The 20,430-nt window shown below is 45.4% G+C and overlaps 1 protein-coding gene across 2 annotated transcripts in view; it reads left to right on the forward strand.

The window, feature by feature from the left end:
* The first annotated feature begins 868 nt into the window (after positions 1-868).
* Kremen1 (kringle containing transmembrane protein 1) overlaps positions 869-20,430 on the forward strand; it is a 69,900-nt gene continuing 50,338 nt past the window's right edge. The window contains exon 1 of one of the 2 annotated variants that reach the window (XM_037208101.1): positions 869-1,029. In XM_037208101.1, the coding sequence (XP_037063996.1) occupies positions 939-1,029 (91 nt within the window). In that variant the 5' untranslated portion in view covers positions 869-938. The remainder of the gene's footprint in view (positions 1,030-20,430) is intronic. The other variant, XM_037208100.1, reaches the window with a different exon arrangement.

The raw sequence follows: 20,430 nt of genomic DNA on the forward strand, positions 1-20,430 counted from the left end.
CTGTGTAACAGTGCCGGCTGTCCTGGAACTCGCTTTGTAGACCAGACTGGCTTCTAACTCACAAGAGATCCACTTGCCTCTGCCTCCTGAGTGCTGCGATTAAAGTCATGTGCCACCACCTCCCGGCTATAAATAAAATATTTTTAAAGAACAATAAGTTGCCCTAGTTGGCACAGGATGTGATAGGATTCTGTACAGGGCTCAGTATGCCGTCGCTTTGATAGCTGCAGGACTTCACAAAGAGAAAGAACCCCACATTTACTGAGCTCCTTCTGTGCGTGCGTGGTTTCCGTGCATCATCCCATTTTGTACAACCGCTTTGTGGAGCAGATGGTGTCGACACTCCACTTAGCAGAAGGAAGCCCCGTTTCCTTTAAACTGGTACAAGATCTTACCAAGTGGGATACGAACCGGGTCAGGTGGACTCCAAAACAAGCTTTGGCTAACCACGACCACGAGTCTAGCAAGAGAGGCGGTTTGCTCTGGTTACTACCGCAGTGGTGGAGCCCGCGCGTGGGTCACGACCCAGGTGAGGGTGGAGCTGGGGTCACCGGGCGCCCGGCCTGTGTCAACCCCGCCAACCCTCAGCGTGGGGACTCGGAGGCAGGGCCGGGTCCCGCCCGGGTCCCGCCCTCACCTGGAGACGCCACACCTCCACTGGCCTCGCCTAGCGCCCCTAGGGGTGGGGCCGGGGGCGGGGGGCGGGCTCGGGGGCGTGAGTGGCAGGCGGCGGGTCAGGCCGCGCGTGCGCAGTCGGCCCCGCTCTGGAGCCCGGCCGGCGGCTGGCGGTCGGGGCGGCGCTGAGGAGGGCGGGCCGGGGCGGGCCGGCCGGCCGGGGCGGGGCGACGCTGAGCTCCGTCCTGCTCCATGGCCGCCCCGGCTCCCGGAGCTGCCCCCTCTGCCCCGGGCCGCGCCCGGGGGTCCCGCACTGACGGCCCATGGCGCCGCCCGCCGCCCGCCTCGCGCTGCTCTCCGCCGCTGCGCTCACTCTGGCGGCCCGGCCCGCGCCCGGCCCCCGCCCCGGCCCCGGTGAGTGAGACCCCGGCCCTCTCCCCCGCTACGCCCCGCTCTCCTTCCCTCGCGCGTGGACCCCGGAGGAGGCGATGCCTGGGCTTCTGTCCCGGAACGCGGCGTGGACGCGCCTGCCCCGTTACCAGGACTGTGTCCCGCGCGCCGGCTTCGAACTTCCCGGGACTCAGCTCACTTTGAGCTCACGGGAGAGAAGGGGTGCGGGACGGCTAAGGTCGCCCGTCCCGAGTGCGGACTACGCCGACTCCGGCGTCCTGCTCCCCCGGCCGAGTCCACCGCGTGGTCCGCCCGAGGTGGTGCCCTCAGCCGGGATGGGAGCCGGGACTCTGCTTAGTTTCCACACGCCCTTCCTTGCCGCAGAATCCCGTCCCAGTGGAAGAACAGGCGTGAGGATGTCGTCCGGCCCAGTTCAGTTTCTTTGCGGGTTGTCGGGGGCTGAGCCTACGCTGTGAACCTGCCGCTGGGGTCTCCACCCTAACTTGCAGAGTATGATGTTGCAAAGACAGGGTTTTGCTGGTGAAAGAAAACTCAGAGTTGCTTTGTTTCCTTGCCAGTTCGGATTAGAGAAAAGGCTGAGACTTATTTTCTGTGTGATTTTTGAGACAAACTTTGAGCTCCGTGAACCTCGGTTAAAGGGAGTATGATGATAACTCACTGCTGTGCCGTGTTGGTGAACATTGAAGGATACGCAGTAGGCAACATGCACAGAATGTACCACCATGTACAAAAGGCCATCAGTAAAAATTTAAATGTTCCTTTTTATAGTGTTTCCCAGTTCACTAAAGACTAGACACCTAGTTTACCCTGGGAATACTGTGAGCTGCTTATATGATGAATCCCTGCAAAAGGAAAAACCGGGCTTTAGAACGGCAGAATGAAGGGTTCCCAACACTCCAAACTCAGTAGAAGTGGTTTCTAGGTGATTGTTGCCTTCTATGGGACTTCTATAATTTGCCCACTTCTACTGTTTGTAGTGTGTGAGCAAGGAGGGAGGGACGTTCCTAGAGCCAGGACGTGTCAACATAACTGTAACCTAGTAACCCCTTAGCTCCACTTTGTCATCTATGTGTTCGGGATTTGATGTACTCTCTGGAGACAGAGGTAGAAATCGGCTAGTTTCCCTCCTGGAAAGGGCACAGCAATATAACTCTGAAAAGCATTGTGAGCCAGTTCTGCCCGTGCTTTTGGGAGGAGGTATCTGCCAGGCACCTTTGCCTTGCTAGGTCAGATGCAACAGCTCTCGGGTAAAGTCAGTGTGCTTTTATTTAGGAGTCTCGAGTGCGGACAGATATATGACTGTTGTGAAACAGTTTATGCTAAGTAATTCAAACTCATCAGCCCGGTTTCCCAGCATTCTGCTACATCAGTGCTTTTGTGACATTTCCCCTCTGGTTCCAGAAGCAGTTTCAGAGACATACCACATGGTTTTTCAGCATCACATCCTGTCAAGAGCCTAGCCACTAGTTTGTTAAATCCTTTCCAATTAAAAAAAAAAAAATGCTGTACACTGAGACTATGCCAAACTTACCATTTCATATTTTGTGATACTGTAATTTTCTCTAAAATTTTGTGGATGGAAAAAATTATTCCAATACTTATATTCTGCACAACTTTGTAATATTTAAATTACTGGTGGTTTGCATTTTTGAATGCTGACTTTATAAAAACAGTTAGCTCACTCCCCTTCTGTGTTACTCTAATTATAGTGTGTCATCAACCCCAGATGATCTCCTGTCTCTCCATTCTTCTTCTGACATGCTTTCTCTTTCACAACTGATAAGAGGGAAGACAGAGGTTAGTGGTGGAGTCTTTTCTAGCCTCTCAGCATCCTCCCCTTCCTTCTCATCTGGAATTTGTCCTATTAGCCAATAGTATGTGGTGCTTTATGATCCGAGTTTGGTTACTTGCAGGGTCTTCATACTCTACAGTATAGACGATCTTGGCTCATAGATGAATAACTTAAATGTTTAAGATAGTAGTGAGTCTTTTTTATAAATCTTTTGTTGTTTTGCTTTTTTTGAGACAGGGTTTTTTCTGTGTAGTCCTGGCTATCCTAGAGCTCACTCTGTAGACCAGGCTGGCCTCAAACTCAGAGATCTGCCTGCCTCTGCCTCCCAGGTGCTGAGATCAAATGTGTGCACCACAATGCCCAGCTTTCCTTTTATAAATCTTAGAGCAAGAAAGTATTGTATTTAGGCTCACTACTAACCAATACAAGTTGGTGTGCTCAATATAGGTATTAATGTGTTCAGAGTTTGGCATAGGTGGACCAAAAGCAAAATGATTAAGACAGACTTACAGCTTCATAATAATCCAAATTGGGAATTTTGGGTAGTAGGCAATATGCCATCTTTAGTTTAGAATCTAAAAACTTTAAAGTGTTACTTACTGGGGCTATAGACATGGGGACATAATGTCTTGATTATAGAGATGAGAGCACTTTTGGGGGTCCATCCTCTCTGTCTACCCTTTGGGTCCCAGAAATTGAATTCCTATTGCCAGGCTTAAATTCAAACACCTTTACCTCCTGAGCCATCTTGATGGCCCCTAGTTTAGAATTTTTAGCCTGGAACTCTACCTGAGGCTCTAGATCAAGGCAAAACTGTAAATGATTTAGGCTTTGAGGGCCATAGATGGGCACAGTTGTAATCCCTACATCCAACGGTGTAGGCAAAGGTAGTCATAGAAGAAATAAACAGGCATTGCTATTTTTGTTTTCCTTTTTTTCCAAGATAGGGTCGCACTATGTAGCTCTGGCTGTTGGTACTCACTGTGTAGACCAGGCTGGCCTTGAACTCACAGATATCTGCCTGCCTCTGCCTCCCAAGGGCTGAGAGCAAAGGTGTGCACCACCACACCTGAATGCATTGCTGTGTTTTTATAAAACTCTTTGGACATTGAAATTTGAATCTTTATATCATTTTTAAATGTCATAATATATTGTCCTTTTGAATGTTTTATAATTAAGAACTTACATGACTAATCGTAACTTAGTTTATGGGTCGTGATTTGGCTGTACTTGTACTGAAGCCTTGTGCTAGGTGCATGTGAACTGACTTTCAAGTGTTTACTGATCTGGAAAAAGCAACAAAGAGGGTTGATTTTGGTGAATGGACGGACCCTTTACCATTTACTGTGAATTAACTGTTACCCACATATGGGCGTCAGGCACAGTGATGAAGCAGCTCTCCCCCCAGGCATTTGGAAGGTTGAGTAGGAGAGTGGTTTAAGGCTAGCAGCCTGCCTGTGCAGTGTAGTAAGGCCCCATAAGCAGGGAAGAAATGCTAGCTCAAATGGTAAATTTTACATTTTACTATGCTTTTTAAAAAGATATAACTGGGAAAAGCTTGTTTATATAAATTTCAATCATTAATAAGTGGAAATTCAGTGTGATTCAGTACACTGCTTAAGGAAACAATTCCTACCTCAGAGCTGTTCACTCAGCTATGAGGGCAGATGTTGCTTGAGACAAACTGTTGAGAGATCTTCTCTTTTGCCAAGAAAAGCCAGGCAGCAGGTGGCACCAGCCCTGAGACCCAGAGAAACAACCGGGAGGGGGCGGGAGGGAAGAGACCAAATTCCTGTCACTTCCTAAGCTACTGGTTTTTACTTCCACACTGCTATTGTTGTATTAAAACAACAGTGTGCTTTGGGTGGCTGATTCTTTTTTAATTAAAGTAATTTGGAAGAAAGCAAAGTGAAACATTGAAACATAGCAAGCTGGTTGTGTTTGTACTGCTGGGCAGTGAATGGGAATGTTGAGAGAGGCCAGAAGTTGGTGTCTGTAGCTTTTGTCTGAGGTTTTATCTCCTGAAGAATAAGGACCACTATCAGGAACTGAGCGTCCCACAGCACCCCCTGCACAGGTCAGAGGGGAGAGCTCGGCTCCTTTTGGCAGATACATCTCTCTCTAGGTAAGGATGACTGACATTCCTTCCATGTTCAGTTTGACCTTGACTTGCCCAGAATCCAGAAGTATTCTTTTAGGTGCAGCAGGCACTGAGGTCCAACTTTTTTTTTTTTTTTTTTTTTTGCCCTTTCCTGTCATGAGTCTTCCTCCCAAGATTCTATGTCTTTTCCCTAGATCTCAGCCTCTTGAGAAAGTCTGTATTTAGCCAGAACAGGGAGAGGAGAGAGGCCATTGTAGAAATGTCATTCTACAGACATTTTACTTCTCTCCAAGGAAATCTTTCTCCGGTTCTGAGCTCTTTCTAGGTAAGCACCTCCTTAGTTGTCCTTGTACAGCTTGAAGAGGATGAAGTGGAGGGCACTCGCTAAGATGGCCATCTTGTAGGCAGAGCTGACTGTCCCGCTGCCTCCTGCAGTAGGGCCCTCTGGGGGCTTCTCCCCTGCTTCCAGTGTCTCCGGCCACAGTTTAATCCCTGGCACGGAGCCAAAGCATTAAACTTTGATTGTTCAATTTACCACAAGGGCGAGGCCCTGTTCCTAGTGGGCTGAGGAGGCTGTGGCCGCTTCCAAAACCCGAGTGTCACACCACATTAGTAACTGCAGACTCTGAAGGCCGGATTTCTTTCAGTTTGGTTAGATTGTTGGTTAGAACCAGAACAGTATACTTACACTCTGCGTTTTAAAGCCAGGAAAGTAAAGACAGCATAGGCAACTTTTAAAGATGATTCATTTTGGTGGTAGCCATCAGCCTGTGTGAGGACCCTGCGTGGTTTCTTTTTATCCTCAAAGTAGATACATTATTGTGTTAGTAGCTTTCTTAGTATCCCAAAACCAAATAACATGGCAGCCAAGCAGCTCTCTTTGAGAATAGTAGGGATTGCTAGCCAATCCCATCATAGTATGTAAATTACTTGCTGCTGTTCAATCTATAAAAATTCATCTTCAAAGAAAATTACTGGGCTGGTAAAAATATTTTTAATAATGACCACAGAAGTCATATTTATTTTTCTTTGAAGTTCTTCCGAAGAATCTTCTGGTTCTAATCAGTTTGTTCCCACATAAAATACAGTGGAAATCTACAATAATAAAATCCCCATTTCTCTGTCTATGGGGAAATAAACAGGGTGAGGACTGTCTTTTTCGGGGGCTTTCCCCTCGCCTTGCCCCAGACTCAAAGCCTCTATTACTGGTGGGTGTTTTGGCATCAGTTAAGGGCCTTCAATCCTTCCCTCCCTCCATGTTTTGCTCTTTCATTAAAGTGTTTCTGTTGTCTAATTATATCCTTTCAATCAAATTAGAGACTGCAGCATCTGGTGCGGGCCCTAACTGCTGCCATCTGCACCTCGAGTATACAGGCCTTTTCAGCTGAGAATCACTCAACTTCCAAATGGCAGGAAGAGATTTGGAAGAAGTTCAGTTGGAGGAGAGGTTAGCTTAAAAAGAGCCTCTTCAAAGGCTGGGTGCACTGTCCTGCCTGCTGCGATGTATGCATGGTATTACAGGACGTCATTGGCTTGGCTCACCCGAGAGGCTTCCTAAGTGCTTCCGGCAGCTGAAGGGTTCCTAATTGTCTTAGCTGAAGTGACCAGGCTTTCTCCTCCCTGTTAGGGTTTGGAGGGCCCCAGCAGAGCTGAGAATGTCTCCCTCGAGTACAGTCTTTTGTTATATGACCACTGGTGAACGGATGTGACACTTTCTCTTCATTTGGCCAATTTCTTCTAACTCAGTGATTTCAGCAGAAAGAGATTGTTGCTCCCTAGGAATAGTCTGTAATACTTGGAGGCTTTTTTTTTTTTTTTTAATTGTTACATGGGCGATGCTATTCCTATGCAGCAGATTGAAGCCCGGGGGCTGTTAAACGCAACAGCGAATTATCTATCTGTAAAGATCGTGTTGAGGGGAAGCCCAGGCCTGTCCTATGTCATTGTTTTATCTTCTCACTATGACCTGAGAGCAGGCTACTCAGATCAACATTGCTTTACTTGTCCTGAAGCTGGCTGTGTAGACCAGGCTGGCCTTGAAAGCACAGAGATCCGCCTACCTCTGCCTCCTGAGTGCTGGGATTAAAGGCATGTGCCACCACACCTAGCCAAGATGTAGATTCCTGCTAGAAATGACAATACATACCTATAATCTAACACTCAGAAAAGCTGAGGCAGGAGAATCAACAGTTTTAAGTTAGACTAGGCACATAACAAATCGCTGCCTAGAAGAAGAGGAGGAGAAGAACAACCACAACATGATGTTAAGTGTGGTCACACACACAGCTGTAATTCTATCATTTTAGATGGAGAAGCAGGGATTCGGGAGTTCAAGGTCAGCCTCTGTTATAAAGCAAGTTTGAGGCTAGCGTGGCTTGCATGACTCTATCTCCAAAAGAAGCACATTTTCCATTGTCCACATCTAAGTTCCTTTAGCATTTCAGTGGATAGCATTCTGTAAACCTGCATAGAGTGAGGACATCTATGATTCCCTGTCTTTCTACTTCCACTTAATATTGTCAGAGCTACACACATCCCTAGTCCCTACTTAGCATTTATCTGAAATTCAGATGAAACTGTTGTGCTTCCCTCTGAGCCTGGGATCCTGCTCCAGGATCCATCAAACACTGCATGAGACTTTCAGCCTTGGACAGTCAGGGTTATTCTGTTGGCCACTCTGTCCCGGTCTCACTGCTCCGGGTGTCTAGGGATGACCGCACTGCCCATCCTGTCCCTGTTGTAAATCATGGCTGGGCTGAGTCCTTCCTTCAGCTCTGACTCTTCTCCCTGGCCATGGTTTCTGAGGTATGACTCTTGAGTTGGATTTTGTGTTGGATCAATGTAACAAGTGCTTATCAAATGTCTGCTGCATGTGGAGATCTCTCCCTAGGACTCATTTGTCCCCATGCCAGATCTCAGGAGCCAGTGACTGTTATTGCAGGGTTTGCTTTGGCGATGTGCTCCAGAGATAGCTTGTCCACCTGGCAATTAGGGTCTCCTCAGGAACTCTGCTATTATCTGGCCCTCCCCTATCAGCTAAAGGGAGCTGAAAAGCCCAGAGCCTGGCTTCCATGGAACAAGGACCACACCCTCCAGGACTTCATTATTGGAGAACTTTCTGATCATCTGACATTAAAAATAGGTCACAGGCAGCGCTGATAAAACTTGTCTGGAGGCTGGGTTTTATTAGTTTATTTAATCTATTTTTAGTCCAATTGAGAGCTTTAGACAGTGCAAAATAGGATTGCTAGGGGTTGGGAGATAACTCAACGTTCCAGATCACTTGCCTAACATGAGTAAAGTCCTAACCGAGGCCTGCAAAGAAAGAAAGAAATAGGATTGCTCATGATCGTGACGCAGGGTATAGATGTGAACCAGGTGTTTCCTGCTTAAAATAAACTCAGTATAAAAATGGCTCAGTTGGCAAAGGGTTGGCCTAGCACACACAACATTTTGGGTTTATTCCTAGCACCAAGTAAAGCATGTTGTATTGGTACATGCCTGGCATCATCACTTTTGAGGTAGAAGCACGAAGATCAGATGTTCAAGACCATCCTCAGTGAGTTCAAGTTCAGCCTGGGCTACATAAGAGTGTCTTAAAAAACCAAAGGGTACAGGGGGACTTTATCATCTATTTCATTTATTTATTTGTTTGTTTGTTTGCTTGCTTGTTCATTCATAGACAGGATCTTGTGTAGCCCAAACTGGTCTTGAACTATAATTTTACCACCTCTGATTTCTGAATGCTAGGATTATAGGTATGTATCACCATGTCTGTTTTATTAATTGATATAGAACCCAGAGCTTCATTTATGCCAGACAGGCACTTTACCAGTTGAGCTACATCCTCAACTTTAATTTGTTTTTTGAGATAATGTGTCACTGTGTATCAGAGGCTTGCTTTGTGTTTACAGTCCTCCTACCTCAGCCTCCTGAGTGCTTGATGACAGTCACTGGACCCCAAAGTCTGGCAGTTTTTTTTAATTAGCAAGTATTTGACTTTTAAGTACAAAAAATTTGATTTACACAGAACTTCTTGGAACTTCTCAGAGGTGATTGCTAGGTAGCCAGAAGGCTGGTCCACAGACAAAGAAACTGGGGTACTTGATTGTGTAACAGATTCCCCCAGCTGTGCATTTACTGTCTTCCCCCATTTCACAAACATAAACAAAAACAGCTCTTTCTGTGAGCTGTCTTTTTTTTTTTTTCTTTTACTCAAGACAGGGTTTCTCTGTGTAGCCCTGGCTTCCTGGAACTGACTCTGTAGACCAGGCTGGCCTCGAACCCAGAGATTTCACCTGTCTCTGCCTCCGGAGTCCTGGGATCAAAGGTGTGCTCACAACCGCCCGGCCAGTTGTGGAGGATTCAAAGTTAGGCTGTTTGGGATTGTTTAGTGGTAGAATGTGTGCTTTGCAGTTCAGAGCTTGGTTTGGTCCCTAGCAGAAAAAAAATAAAGCATGGAAGTAGCCGGAGCTGGGGACTGAAGCTCAGTGAGGAAGTGGAGTATTGAAAATCATTGTTCAGTTTTTAGTTTTGACGGGGGATGGTATTGAGATAGGGGCTCATGTGAGGGAAATTTTCAGCTCACTCCGTAGCTGAGGATGATCCTGAGTCCCGAACCTCCTATTTCTGTCTTTGATGACAGATGGACACCACTTCACCAGGTCATTTTGAGTCACTTTGTGGCTATAGTAGCCTTAAACTCAGGCCTCATCTTCCCAAGTGCTGGAGTTGCAGGTGTGAGCCACAGTGGCAGACTGCTGGCCTAGCATGAGTGTTGTTTTAGATTTCCCTTGGGAAACATGAACAAATGTCTGTCTTCCCAACAGGATACTAGGAACAGTTTAAGCCCAACTTGGAGAACCAGTGAGTTTATTGGGCTTATATACAGGAGTGTAGGTGGCCCTAAACGAGCTGTACTGTAGAACAGCCTCATTCCAGCCCAGGTTTGTCACCTGTCAAAGCTGCATGGAGAGGGTCCCCCTCTTCCTACACACTCTTGAATTTCTCCAAACCAAGTGCAGCTGGGCTTGAATTATGGGCAGCTCTTCTGTGAAGGGATGGCAGCAGGCCCAGTCTTATGAGGGTCTCTTGCAGTTAACCGTAACAGTCATGTCATACTTGGAGGACAGTGAGTCAGAACAGCAGTGGGATTCCCTGAGCTGGATCCCCCAAACAAACCAAAAAGGTAAAATACTTGAGAAGCTCATGGCAGGACTGGGAGCTTTGAAGCAGGTTAGGTGGGTCAGTGTCTGTGGTGCTGGGAACCCTGTGATCTGTTTAGTGCCCTTCCTACAGGAGTGTGGTGCTGGGAACCCTGTGATCTGTTTAGTGCCCTTCCTACAGGAGTGTGGTGCTGGGAACCCTGTGATCTGTTTAGTGCCCTTCCTACAGGAGTGTGGTGCTGGGAACCCTGTGATCTGTTTAGTGCCCTTCCTACAGGAGTGTGGTGCTGGGAACCCTGTGATCTGTTTAGTGCCCTTCCTACAGGAGTGTGGTGCTGGGAACCCTGTGATCTGTTTAGTGCCCTTCCTACAGGAGTGTGGTGCTGCCTCTTCTGGTCCCAGCCTCGCAGCAGCTCACCATCTGTCTTTTTGAGGGTTTTGTTTTGTTTTCTAAGAGTAAACTGAGATATTGTCTGTCCATCAGAAAGCTAAATTCAGAAAGCTGAAAATATGTCATGTTTTCTGTTTCCTTATGTGAAGAACATTTTTGTGTGAAATCTGATTTCAAGATTGGACAGGCTGTGTATAGATAAATACCTCAAGTAGTAGGACATCATGGTGCTCACATGTTACATGGGCAAGTAAATGGTTCATATCATCAGCACATGATGGAATATGCTCTCTTGGCCCTGACAGTAAAGACCCTCAAGGAACTTTGTTGTTGTTACTGTTGTTTTGGTTTTTTGAGACAGGGTTTCTCTATGTAGCTTTGGAGCCTGTCCTGAAACTCATTCTGTAGCCCAGGCTGGGCTCGAACTCACAGAGATCCGCCTGCCTCTGCCTCCCAAGTGCTGGGATTAAAGGCGTGTGCCACCACCGGCCAGTGGAACTTGGTTATTAATGAAACGTTTTAGGACTCTGATAAGCAGGTAACTTCTTAACTGCTCTTCTTAAACTAAGGCCTGTTTAATCTGTGTATAAGTTAGGGACTTCGGTGCTGCTGACTTAGTGCAGAAACTGGGCTAAGGATGTAGCTGACTGACAGTCCGTGTGCTTAGTATGTGCGAGGCTCAAGGCTTCCATCTTCAGAACACCAAAAAGAAAAGCACTAAACAAAACCCAACTATCTTTTGTGTATCAGGGAGATGATTATATGTATTCACAATGCCCTAAATCAGTGGTTCTCAACCTATGGGTTATGACCCCTTTGGGGTCACATATCAGGTATTTATATTATGATTCACAACAGTAGCAAAATTACAGTTATGAAGTAGCAATGAAATAATTTTATGGTTGGGGTCACCACAACATGAGAAACTGTATTAAAGGGTTGCAGCATTAGGAAGGTTGAGAACCACTGCTCTAAATGGTAAGTAGAAATTCCTCAAGCACTACTGCATATTCATGGTGGCTGTTCCTGGCAAAAACATATGTTCACAGCAACACCCATAGCGTGTTTCCCAGTGGGTGCTGCCCGGGTGGGAGGGAAGCATGCTCCAGATGAGAGCCAGATGGGACAGAATGTCACCAAGCCACCTTCTCTCCTTTGACAATTAGTTTTTAAAAAATTCTTTGTTTATTCATTCATTTATTTTTGGCTGTGTATCCCTGACCATCCTAGAATTTATGTGGATCCTCCTGCCTCTGCCTCCTTAGTGCTCGGGATTATAGGTGTGTATTGCTATTCCAGCTTTATTTTAGAAAAAAACCTAAATTATATTTTAGTGTGTGTGTGTGTGTGTGTGAGAGAGAGAGAGAGAGAGAGAGAGAGAGAGAGAGAGAGAGACAGACAGACAGACAGACAGAGACAGAGAGATGAGAGAGACAGAGAGATGAGAGAGAGAGAGAGACTGAGCTGCTCCGGAGCTTGTGTTGGGGGCTGGATGGCACCGTGCTGGAGTTGGTCCTGCCCTTCAACCACGTGGGATCTGAGTGTCAAACTTAAGTTGTTAGACTTAGCTTCAATCACCTTTACCACCTGAGCGGTCTCCAGTCCTCAGCTTCACTTTAAAATTTTTACTTAACAAATAATAAGACCCCATTTATGGCATCTTCTGAATTTAACCCTCTGGCCCTGTGCTTACCATGAGCTGTTTTTCATGGAATGGTCTTTTACATAATTCAATATTTCGTCTCTTATAGAAAAGACTAAATTAGAGACTCAGATAAAAGAATTCAGGCTCCCCTTCCAGAAGTATACATTTTTAGGCTAGTGTTGGCATCTCATGTCTATAAGCTCAGCACTCAAGAGGGTGAGGCAGGAGTTTGAGGATAGCCTAGGCTATATAGTAAGTTCCAGGTCAGCCAGGACTACATCATGGGACCCTGTCTCATAAAAAGAAATATCTATAGATAGATAGATAGATAGATAGATAGATAGATAGATAGATAGATATCAGCAAAAATAACTTTGGGAAGCATGGTCTTTTTTTTCTGTTACTGTGATATTGTATGTTTAAGCATGTGTGCTGGAGATTTAACCAGAGTTTCACATATGCTCAGAAGGTACTCTACCACTGAGCCACACCTCCAGGTCTCTGTCACTGTCTTTCATAACATTATCTCCTTAAATGAAAAGGAAGCTCTGAAAGATAATTTAATAGAAAAGCTACTGATGCTTAAAAAATTATAGGGATTATTTATGTGCTTACACTACTTTGGGCAGAAGTACAGCTTGTCCTACGTTCACTTTGCAAAGTTAACGTGTTATCCAAGAAATAGTATGTAATGATCGTCTAGAGTTTAGATGGCTGCAAACTGGGCTGATTGAGTTTATGGTTCTTGACAGGAAGCTAAGGTGTATTTATTACAAAGCAGTATGCTACTAATGATTTTTAGAGTGGCTTCCATTTTTTTATTATGAGAAATTGAGAAATGCACAAAAATAGTTTAGGAAAGCCACAAATACCTATTGTCTAGGGTCACAGTTCCTAAATGTAGCTACTGTTATTTCATTCTCCACCCTCCCCCTCAACACTTAGGGTATTATGCAACAAATCTCAGATATCATATCATCTCATCTGTAAATGTTTCAGTCCTGATCTCTAAATGATAAGGATTCATATATATATATATATATATATATATATATATATATATATATATATATATAGCAGTATATAGTGCCATTATGGAAACTAAAAATGTGGCAATTCCTTGATGTCAGAATTTTGTTTTCATTTATTTATTCATTTATTCATTCATTTATTTATTTATTTATTTATTTATTTATTTATTTATTTATTTTAAGCAAAGTTTGAGTTTACTTAAAAAAAATGTTTTAGTGGGGCATGGAAGCTCATTCCTATCCCAGTATTCAGGAGACTGAGGCATGAGGATTGCCACAAGTTCAAACCCAGCCTGGACTGTCCAGCAAGACCCTAGCTCAAAAACAAAGAGATTTGATTTTAAATATAGATTGAGTACAGGTATTAGAAGGGAAACCTTTAAAAAGGCAACAATGTATCCCAAGGTAGCCAGGCTTCTTTGGAGTGGTCTCTGTGGACGACTTTCCCATTCTGTTCAGAACTAAACAGATACATTGAGCCTTAGGCCTCTGCTAACCCTTTCTTTCCCTTCTTCCTTTCTTTTGTTTTTGTTTGGCCATAGACAGAATCATACTATATGGCCATGCAGGGCCTGGAACTCAGTATGTAGCCCAGGGTGGCCCCAAATTCACAGCTATTCTCCTGCCTCTGCTTCTGAGTGCTGGGATTTCAAGCATGTCTAACCCATCATTTTTATTTTGTTTGTTTGTCCCATCCTTGGATAATCTATATGTTAAAGATGTCATTTCCTTTAAGTAGGAGGAGAACCTAAGTGCAACCTGGAAAAGGCCCAATAGAAGGCAAGTGCCACACTTGTCTGTGTGACCATAGAATTCTTCCCCCCATTAGGGAGGCATGAAGAATTACAGAATTCTGGATGAGAATTTAAGCCATGAGTCTTTCCTATTCAAGTCACCCCAGACTTTTGAGTCTTAGTTCTAGTTTCTTAAATCTTGGGAATTGTAACTATTTGGAGTAAAAAGTAAGGGGTACAAGAACCTTCTGAGCCCAAGCCCCTGGTTTCACAGGAGAAAGGACCAAAGAAGTGAAGCCAGTGTCTGGGATGACTTGAGCCATGCTGTGCCAACTGCTTCTCTTGGGGTCGTTTTCCTTTAACTCTAGTGCGCTCACTGTGTGCTGCTTGTGTGGAGGGCCTTCTGTCCCCTTACTGTCCTCTCTCCTGTAGATCTGATTACGTCCCTCCCCGAGAGTGCAGAGATCAGTGCTCTGGGAAGCAGCTGGGGAGAGCTAAGGGGTGTCCTGTCATAGCCTCAGTGGCGTTTTATGGAGGAAAGTTGGGAACCACTGCCTTCCCAAGGTCACATGCCCTTTAACCACAAGGTCACTCATAACTAAACTGTCCCATGGTGCTTTGGAATATCTAAAGGCAAAGGGCAGCTTGCCTGGGAACACAGGCTTGGAAGCTGTTCTCTCAAGTACCCACTTTAGCTGACACTCCTCAGAACAGCAGGTATGTGAACGTTATATCATACTGTCATGCTTTCCTCTAAATAAGAGCTTGTGTAGTTCTATAAATTATTCTTCTTCCAAATTTCATAGATATTTTAAGAAGAGAAAGGCTAAAAAGATGGTTCTGTGGGTACTTTCCACTAAGCCTGATGACCTGATTTTAATCCCTGGAGCCCACATGGTGAAAGGAGAGAACTGACTGTGACGGGTTGTCTTCCGACCATCACATGTACACCACACATATGTACAGTCACACAGAATAAATAACGCACCTCAATTTAAAAAGCCCAGAGCTACTCTCAGCAGAAAATGTCCTCTGGTATCTTGTTTTAAACACTGGAGTTGGTAGCCAGACAAATTGACTACACTTAGAATCCTAGCACTTGAGAGGCCAAGGTGAAGAGGCTTCCTTCACTGAGTTTGAGGCCAGCCTGGGCTAAAATGGGAGACCTTGACTGAAAACACAAGAGTCAGGTGTGGTGCCAAAGCCTGTAATCTCATCACTTGGGAGGAGTTTGTGGTTAGCTTGGCTATCTATCAAGTTTGAGGCCAGCCTGTGCTACGTGAGATCCTCTCTCAAAGAAATGTATGTATTTTCCCATATAGATTTCTTTTTCTTTCTTTTTCTTTTTCTTCTCCTTCTCCTTCTCCTCCTTCTCCTTCTCCTTCTCCTTCTCCTTCTCCTTCTCCTTCTCCTTCTCCTTCTCCTTCTTCTTCTTCTTCTTCTTTTTTTTTATACAAGGTCTCTCTGTGACAAAGCTCTAAACCAAGCTGCCCTCAAGCTCAGAGAGATCTTCCTGTCTCTACCTCCTGAATGGGATTAAAGGTGTGAGCCATCATGCCCAGCTTCCATGTTGGTTTCAAAGCAGGTGAAAACTAGCTAGTTTGTTCTAACACATGGTCGATGGAGGTGCAAGTCATCCCCCACAGAACACAGATTTAAGTTTTGGTGAATTAAAAGAAACGTGGACTCTTACCTATTTCACATGGAGAGACAACTACTAATTCTAGCCTAAAATCAATAATTCCACAGATTCCCTATGAGAAAAACATTCTTTTTCAGTAATGTGCAGTTTGGACAAATAGTATGTTAGGTGTTTGAGACAGGGGCTTCTGTAGCCCAGGTTAGCCCCGAACTCACTCTGTAGTTGAGGAGAAACTTGAACTCTTGCCTCCACCTCCTAAGCACTGGATTTGTTTCTGTGAGAGGGTCTTGCCATGTTATCTGGGCTGGCCAGGAACTCATGGTGGTTCTCCTGCCTCAGCACCCTGAGTGCTGGGATCACAGGCATGAGCCACCACATCCATCTTGTAGCCAGTTTCCTATTACTGTCTGAGACCACCAGTTTGGGAGGCTTCGGTCCAAGGTCTGTCAGTTGTCCTTGTTACTTTGGAGCCTGGGACAAAGCACACAGGGCAGAAGAGAAGGCCCAGGTGCCTGAGCCTCGGTGACTGGAGTACTTCCTTCACCATACTGAGTAATACTGGGGACTTCTGGTTGCCATGGTAACATTGGTGGGTGTTCCTTTTTTCCATAGTGCCCATTCCCATGCAATGTGGCCTCCAGAATAACCTGTTATTCCTAGAAGGCCTAGAGAATGCATGTGGGCCCTTCTGTTCATTCTGATGAATTAAGTACTTTGTGATAGTTTTAGTGTATGTATTTTCTGTGTTTTTATTTGTTTGTTTCTGTGGCTTTCTGAGACCATCTTTGTCTATAGTTCTGGCCCAGAACTTGCTGAGCTTTGTAATTTTACACAGGATTTTTTTTTTCTTTCTCTCTCTCTCTTCTCTTGCTTTCTTGCTCTTTTATTTTCAGGCAAGGACTCTGTGTAGCCCTGGCTGTCCTAGAACTCACTATGTAGACCAGGCTGGCCTCAAACTCAGAGATTCACCTGCCTGTGCTTCCTGAATGCTGAAATTAAATGTGTACACCATTGCAGCTGGCTTGCACATGAAATATAAAATGCAATGCTTGTATTGTATTTTCTTAAGTGTAGTTATTGAATTGAGTAATTTAAGTGGCTTATATAAATGAAGATGTGTTTTATATTCACAGCTGGTTTTTGATCAGAAAACAACAATTTGCTTCATTTCTTCCTTTCCTCCTCTCTCTCTTTCTTTCTCTGTGTGTGGCCACTCGAGTGTGGGCCTCACTTGTGTAGCCCTCGAGACCCTCTGTCGTGGTGTACTCATCCTGTCCATCAGGGAGGGCACCGGCTTTCTGGGCACTGTGTCGCTGGCCAGGGCTTGCCCACCTTGTACCCTGACCACAGTGTTCCCCATCTCTTCTCCAGTTCGTCCCTCTCATCTCTCCGGACCTTGCCTTACCCTTCTGTTTCATAGACTGACCACTGCCTGATACTGCCGTGGGTTTATGATCTGTGTTCCCTGTTAACATGGCCAAGACTCCACAGTCTATTCACCACAGCTCTGGGCAATGGTACGGACTGAGTAAATATCAGGTAAAATCATGAATGGTGGGGTCGACATCAGGTCTCTTGACTCCATTCATTCTCTTTTACTGAAAATGTGAATATACAAGGCACCAAGTGATCTTCGTTGTTTTAGCCTCTCCTTGCTTATCTAGACAAAGCTTATGTCAGATTCCTAGCAGCAGAGAAGCCATTACCTGGTCCACACCCTGGTGAAGTCAGGATGCACAGATAACTTTCAGTCCATAACACTGTTTGTTTTTCTTGTCTTTTCCTCCCCAGTGGCATGCACTAGGCAAGTCTGGTTTAAAAAAAAATCATTAAAATCTAGTATGCTTATTTAGAGTGGATCCAAGAACTGCTTGAGATGGGCTGCCACACCTGTGACCTTATTGCCTGAGAGGTAGGGGCAGCAGGAACAGGAGTTCCAGGCCAGAATCAGCTACATAGTTAGCTCTAGGCTAGCCTAAGCCATAAGAGACCCTGCCTCAAAAAAACCTTTAAAAAGAGTAGATCTGAGGAGAACAAACTGAACCAGAAAAGGCGTCACTGTCACATTCTTGCTGTTAAATGACATCTCAACCTCATTCATGGCACATTCTTTTGTGGTGCAAATAAAATCCTTGGGAACATGACCCACAGGTTGCTCTGTATTGCCAAGGCCATTGCTGTGAAAGCCTGTTTTGATGGCTTGTGAGTCATTGGCCTTTTTTGTTTCCTTGCTTGCTCATTTGAGACAGGATCTCATGTAGCCAGGCCAGACTTTAACTACCTTTGTAGCCAAGGATGACCCAAAACTCTTGCTCCTCCAGCCTCCATCTCCAGGTGCTGGTGTTACAGGTGTATTCCACCATGCTCTGCTTTCTTGGCACTTTTTTTTTTTTTTTTTAAGATTTGGTTTTCTTTTTTTTTTTATGTGTATGTATTTGTGTGTAAGTATATGCTGTGTGTGTGTGTGCTGGTGCCTGCAGAGGCCAGAAAGGACATTTGATCTTCTGGAGCTGGAATTACAGGCCATTGTAAACTGCCTAATTTGGGTGCTGGAAGCAGACCTCAGGTCTTCTGGAAGAGCAGCAAACACTATCAACAGCTGAGCCATCTCTCCAGCCCCTCACTTTTTAAAAAATGTATTTTTTATTGTCTATATTTAAGATAGGCATCATAGTGTATTTTTTGTTTGTTTTTGTTTTGAGACAGTCTCACTATGTAGCTCTGGCTAACCTGGAATGCTTTATGTAGACCGGGCTAGCCTCAAACTCTCAGAAACCCATCTGCCTCTGCCTCTGGATACTGGGATTAAAGATGTGGGCCACCACATCAGCCCCCCACAACATTATGTTTTGATGCATAAGATTGTATAGCACAGATAGCAGTTGACAGAGGCTAGCCTGATAGTCACAGACTCATCTAGGCCTTAAAAAATAAAAAAATAAGCTGGTGGTGATGGTGGTGGTGGTGGCGGCGGCGGCGGCGGCGGCGGGGGTGGCGCACACCTTTAATCCCAGCATTCAGGAGGCAGAGGCAGGCAGATCTCTGTGAGTTTGAAGCCAGCCTGGTCTACAGAGTGAGTTTCAGGACAGCCAGGGCTACACAGAAAAACCCTGTCTCCAAAAACTAAAACAACAACAACAAAAAGGCAAAAATAAATAAATAAATAAATGCCAATCTGCTTGAAATTAATTAATTTATTAATTAATTAAAAAAAGCATCTAGTCTTGTGACTCCAAAACTGATCAGGCCTCTGAGGACTCCACAGTGTAGATACTCATATTCTCCTTTTGCATGTCATCTGTACATCCCTTCATGTGCTTTAAGTCATCTTTAGATTATTTAGAATACCCAACGCGATTTAAATGCTGTGCGAGTAGTTGTCAGAGCACATTGCTCAGTGATAACGACTAGGAAGATGTCCGTGCGTGTGGAACCTGGGCTTCGGGCTGGATAAGTGTGACCCTAGTGATAGCGAGCGCTCTGGGACAGACGAAGGAAGGAGACAAAGAGAGCAGAGATGAGAAGGCCTTCTGGGGAGGCAGTGTTTATCTTGCAACTAGAAATATTAGGGGAAGAACATTTGGGCAGGAAATGGGGAAGTGTGTTCCCAGGATTAAAAGCAGACCAGTGTGGTTTGACCACAGTGAGTGACTAAGGAAGAGCTGGGCTTCCAGCAGAGAAGCCTTGCAAATACCCACAAGACAGACCTTCATTCTCCTGGGACCTTGGAGTTCTGTGTGGAAAGTGGATGTAGATCTGAGGAGGAAGCAGTGAGACCGAAACTGTCCCCTGATGACCAGTGGGACCAGGCAGAAGTGCTAAAGATGAGGAGGCGAGGAAGTTACAGGAAGTAACAGGGACCACAAGAAAGGGCGCCACTGGAGGGCTTCTGCTGGAGCTGGGACACAGTCAAGGACGGCCCAGCTGCCTGCTGTGTGAGAGGAGTGTGAGCGGACAGCATGTACACACTTAAACACGATGTCAGTACTAGAGCGGTGTGGATGGGGGGGGACACTTAAACACGATGTCAGTACTAGAGCAGTGTGTGGGGGGGACACTTAAACACGATGTCAGTACTAGAGTGGTGGGGGGGGAGACACTTAAACACGATGTCAGTACTAGAGTGATGGGGGGGGAGACACTTAAACACGATGTCAGTACTAGAGGGGTGTGGGGGGGAGACACTTAAACACGATGTCAGTACTAGAGGGGTGTGGGGGGAGACACTTAAACACGATGTCAGTACTAGAGCAGTGTGGATGGGGGTGACTTCTCCGCAGAGCTGGATAACCAGCAACAGTCCAAGACCGTGAGCCAAAGTTGAGCCTTTGGCCGTGTGTATGTCATTTTATGCCGAGTCACCGTCCTCGGGTACCTGTGAGCTTCTTGTTAATGTGCTCATGGTATCTGAGCACTCACACTTAACATATCAATGTTGCGCCAGGCATAATAAGTTGCTATGGTTTTCTGTACCTCCTAGAATTCCAGATTATCTGAGCTATCCATAAATGGTGCCATTCCAGACAAAACACAGAGCCTAGCCAGGGGCAGGAAGGTGTGACTGGAAGAAAGATGTTCAGTTTCTAAGTAGTCAGAGCTGTGTTCCTGTTGTCCACATGCCTGAGTCCAGAGCAGGCACATGCACTTCCCACTGCAAGACAGCATCCCGTCCTTACTACCGGAAGTTATAGGTCGCTGTGTGCTAGGCAAAAGAACGGAGGAAAGCTAAGAACGTCGGTATCACTCCCCCAGCCTGTCAGGGTTCTAGTGATACATCTTAAAGAAGTGTTTGAAGTGCTTCTATCTGTCAGTTCCAACTAAGCTAATTTTAAAAAATTGCTCTTTGTACTCTGCCTTTCTCATGAACCTCTGTGAGTTTAATGCATACAATATGTGGGAGGAA

The sequence above is a fragment of the Peromyscus leucopus genome, chromosome 7 (assembly GCF_004664715.2).
Source record: "Peromyscus leucopus breed LL Stock chromosome 7, UCI_PerLeu_2.1, whole genome shotgun sequence".
Taxonomy (NCBI): Eukaryota; Metazoa; Chordata; class Mammalia; order Rodentia; family Cricetidae; genus Peromyscus; species Peromyscus leucopus.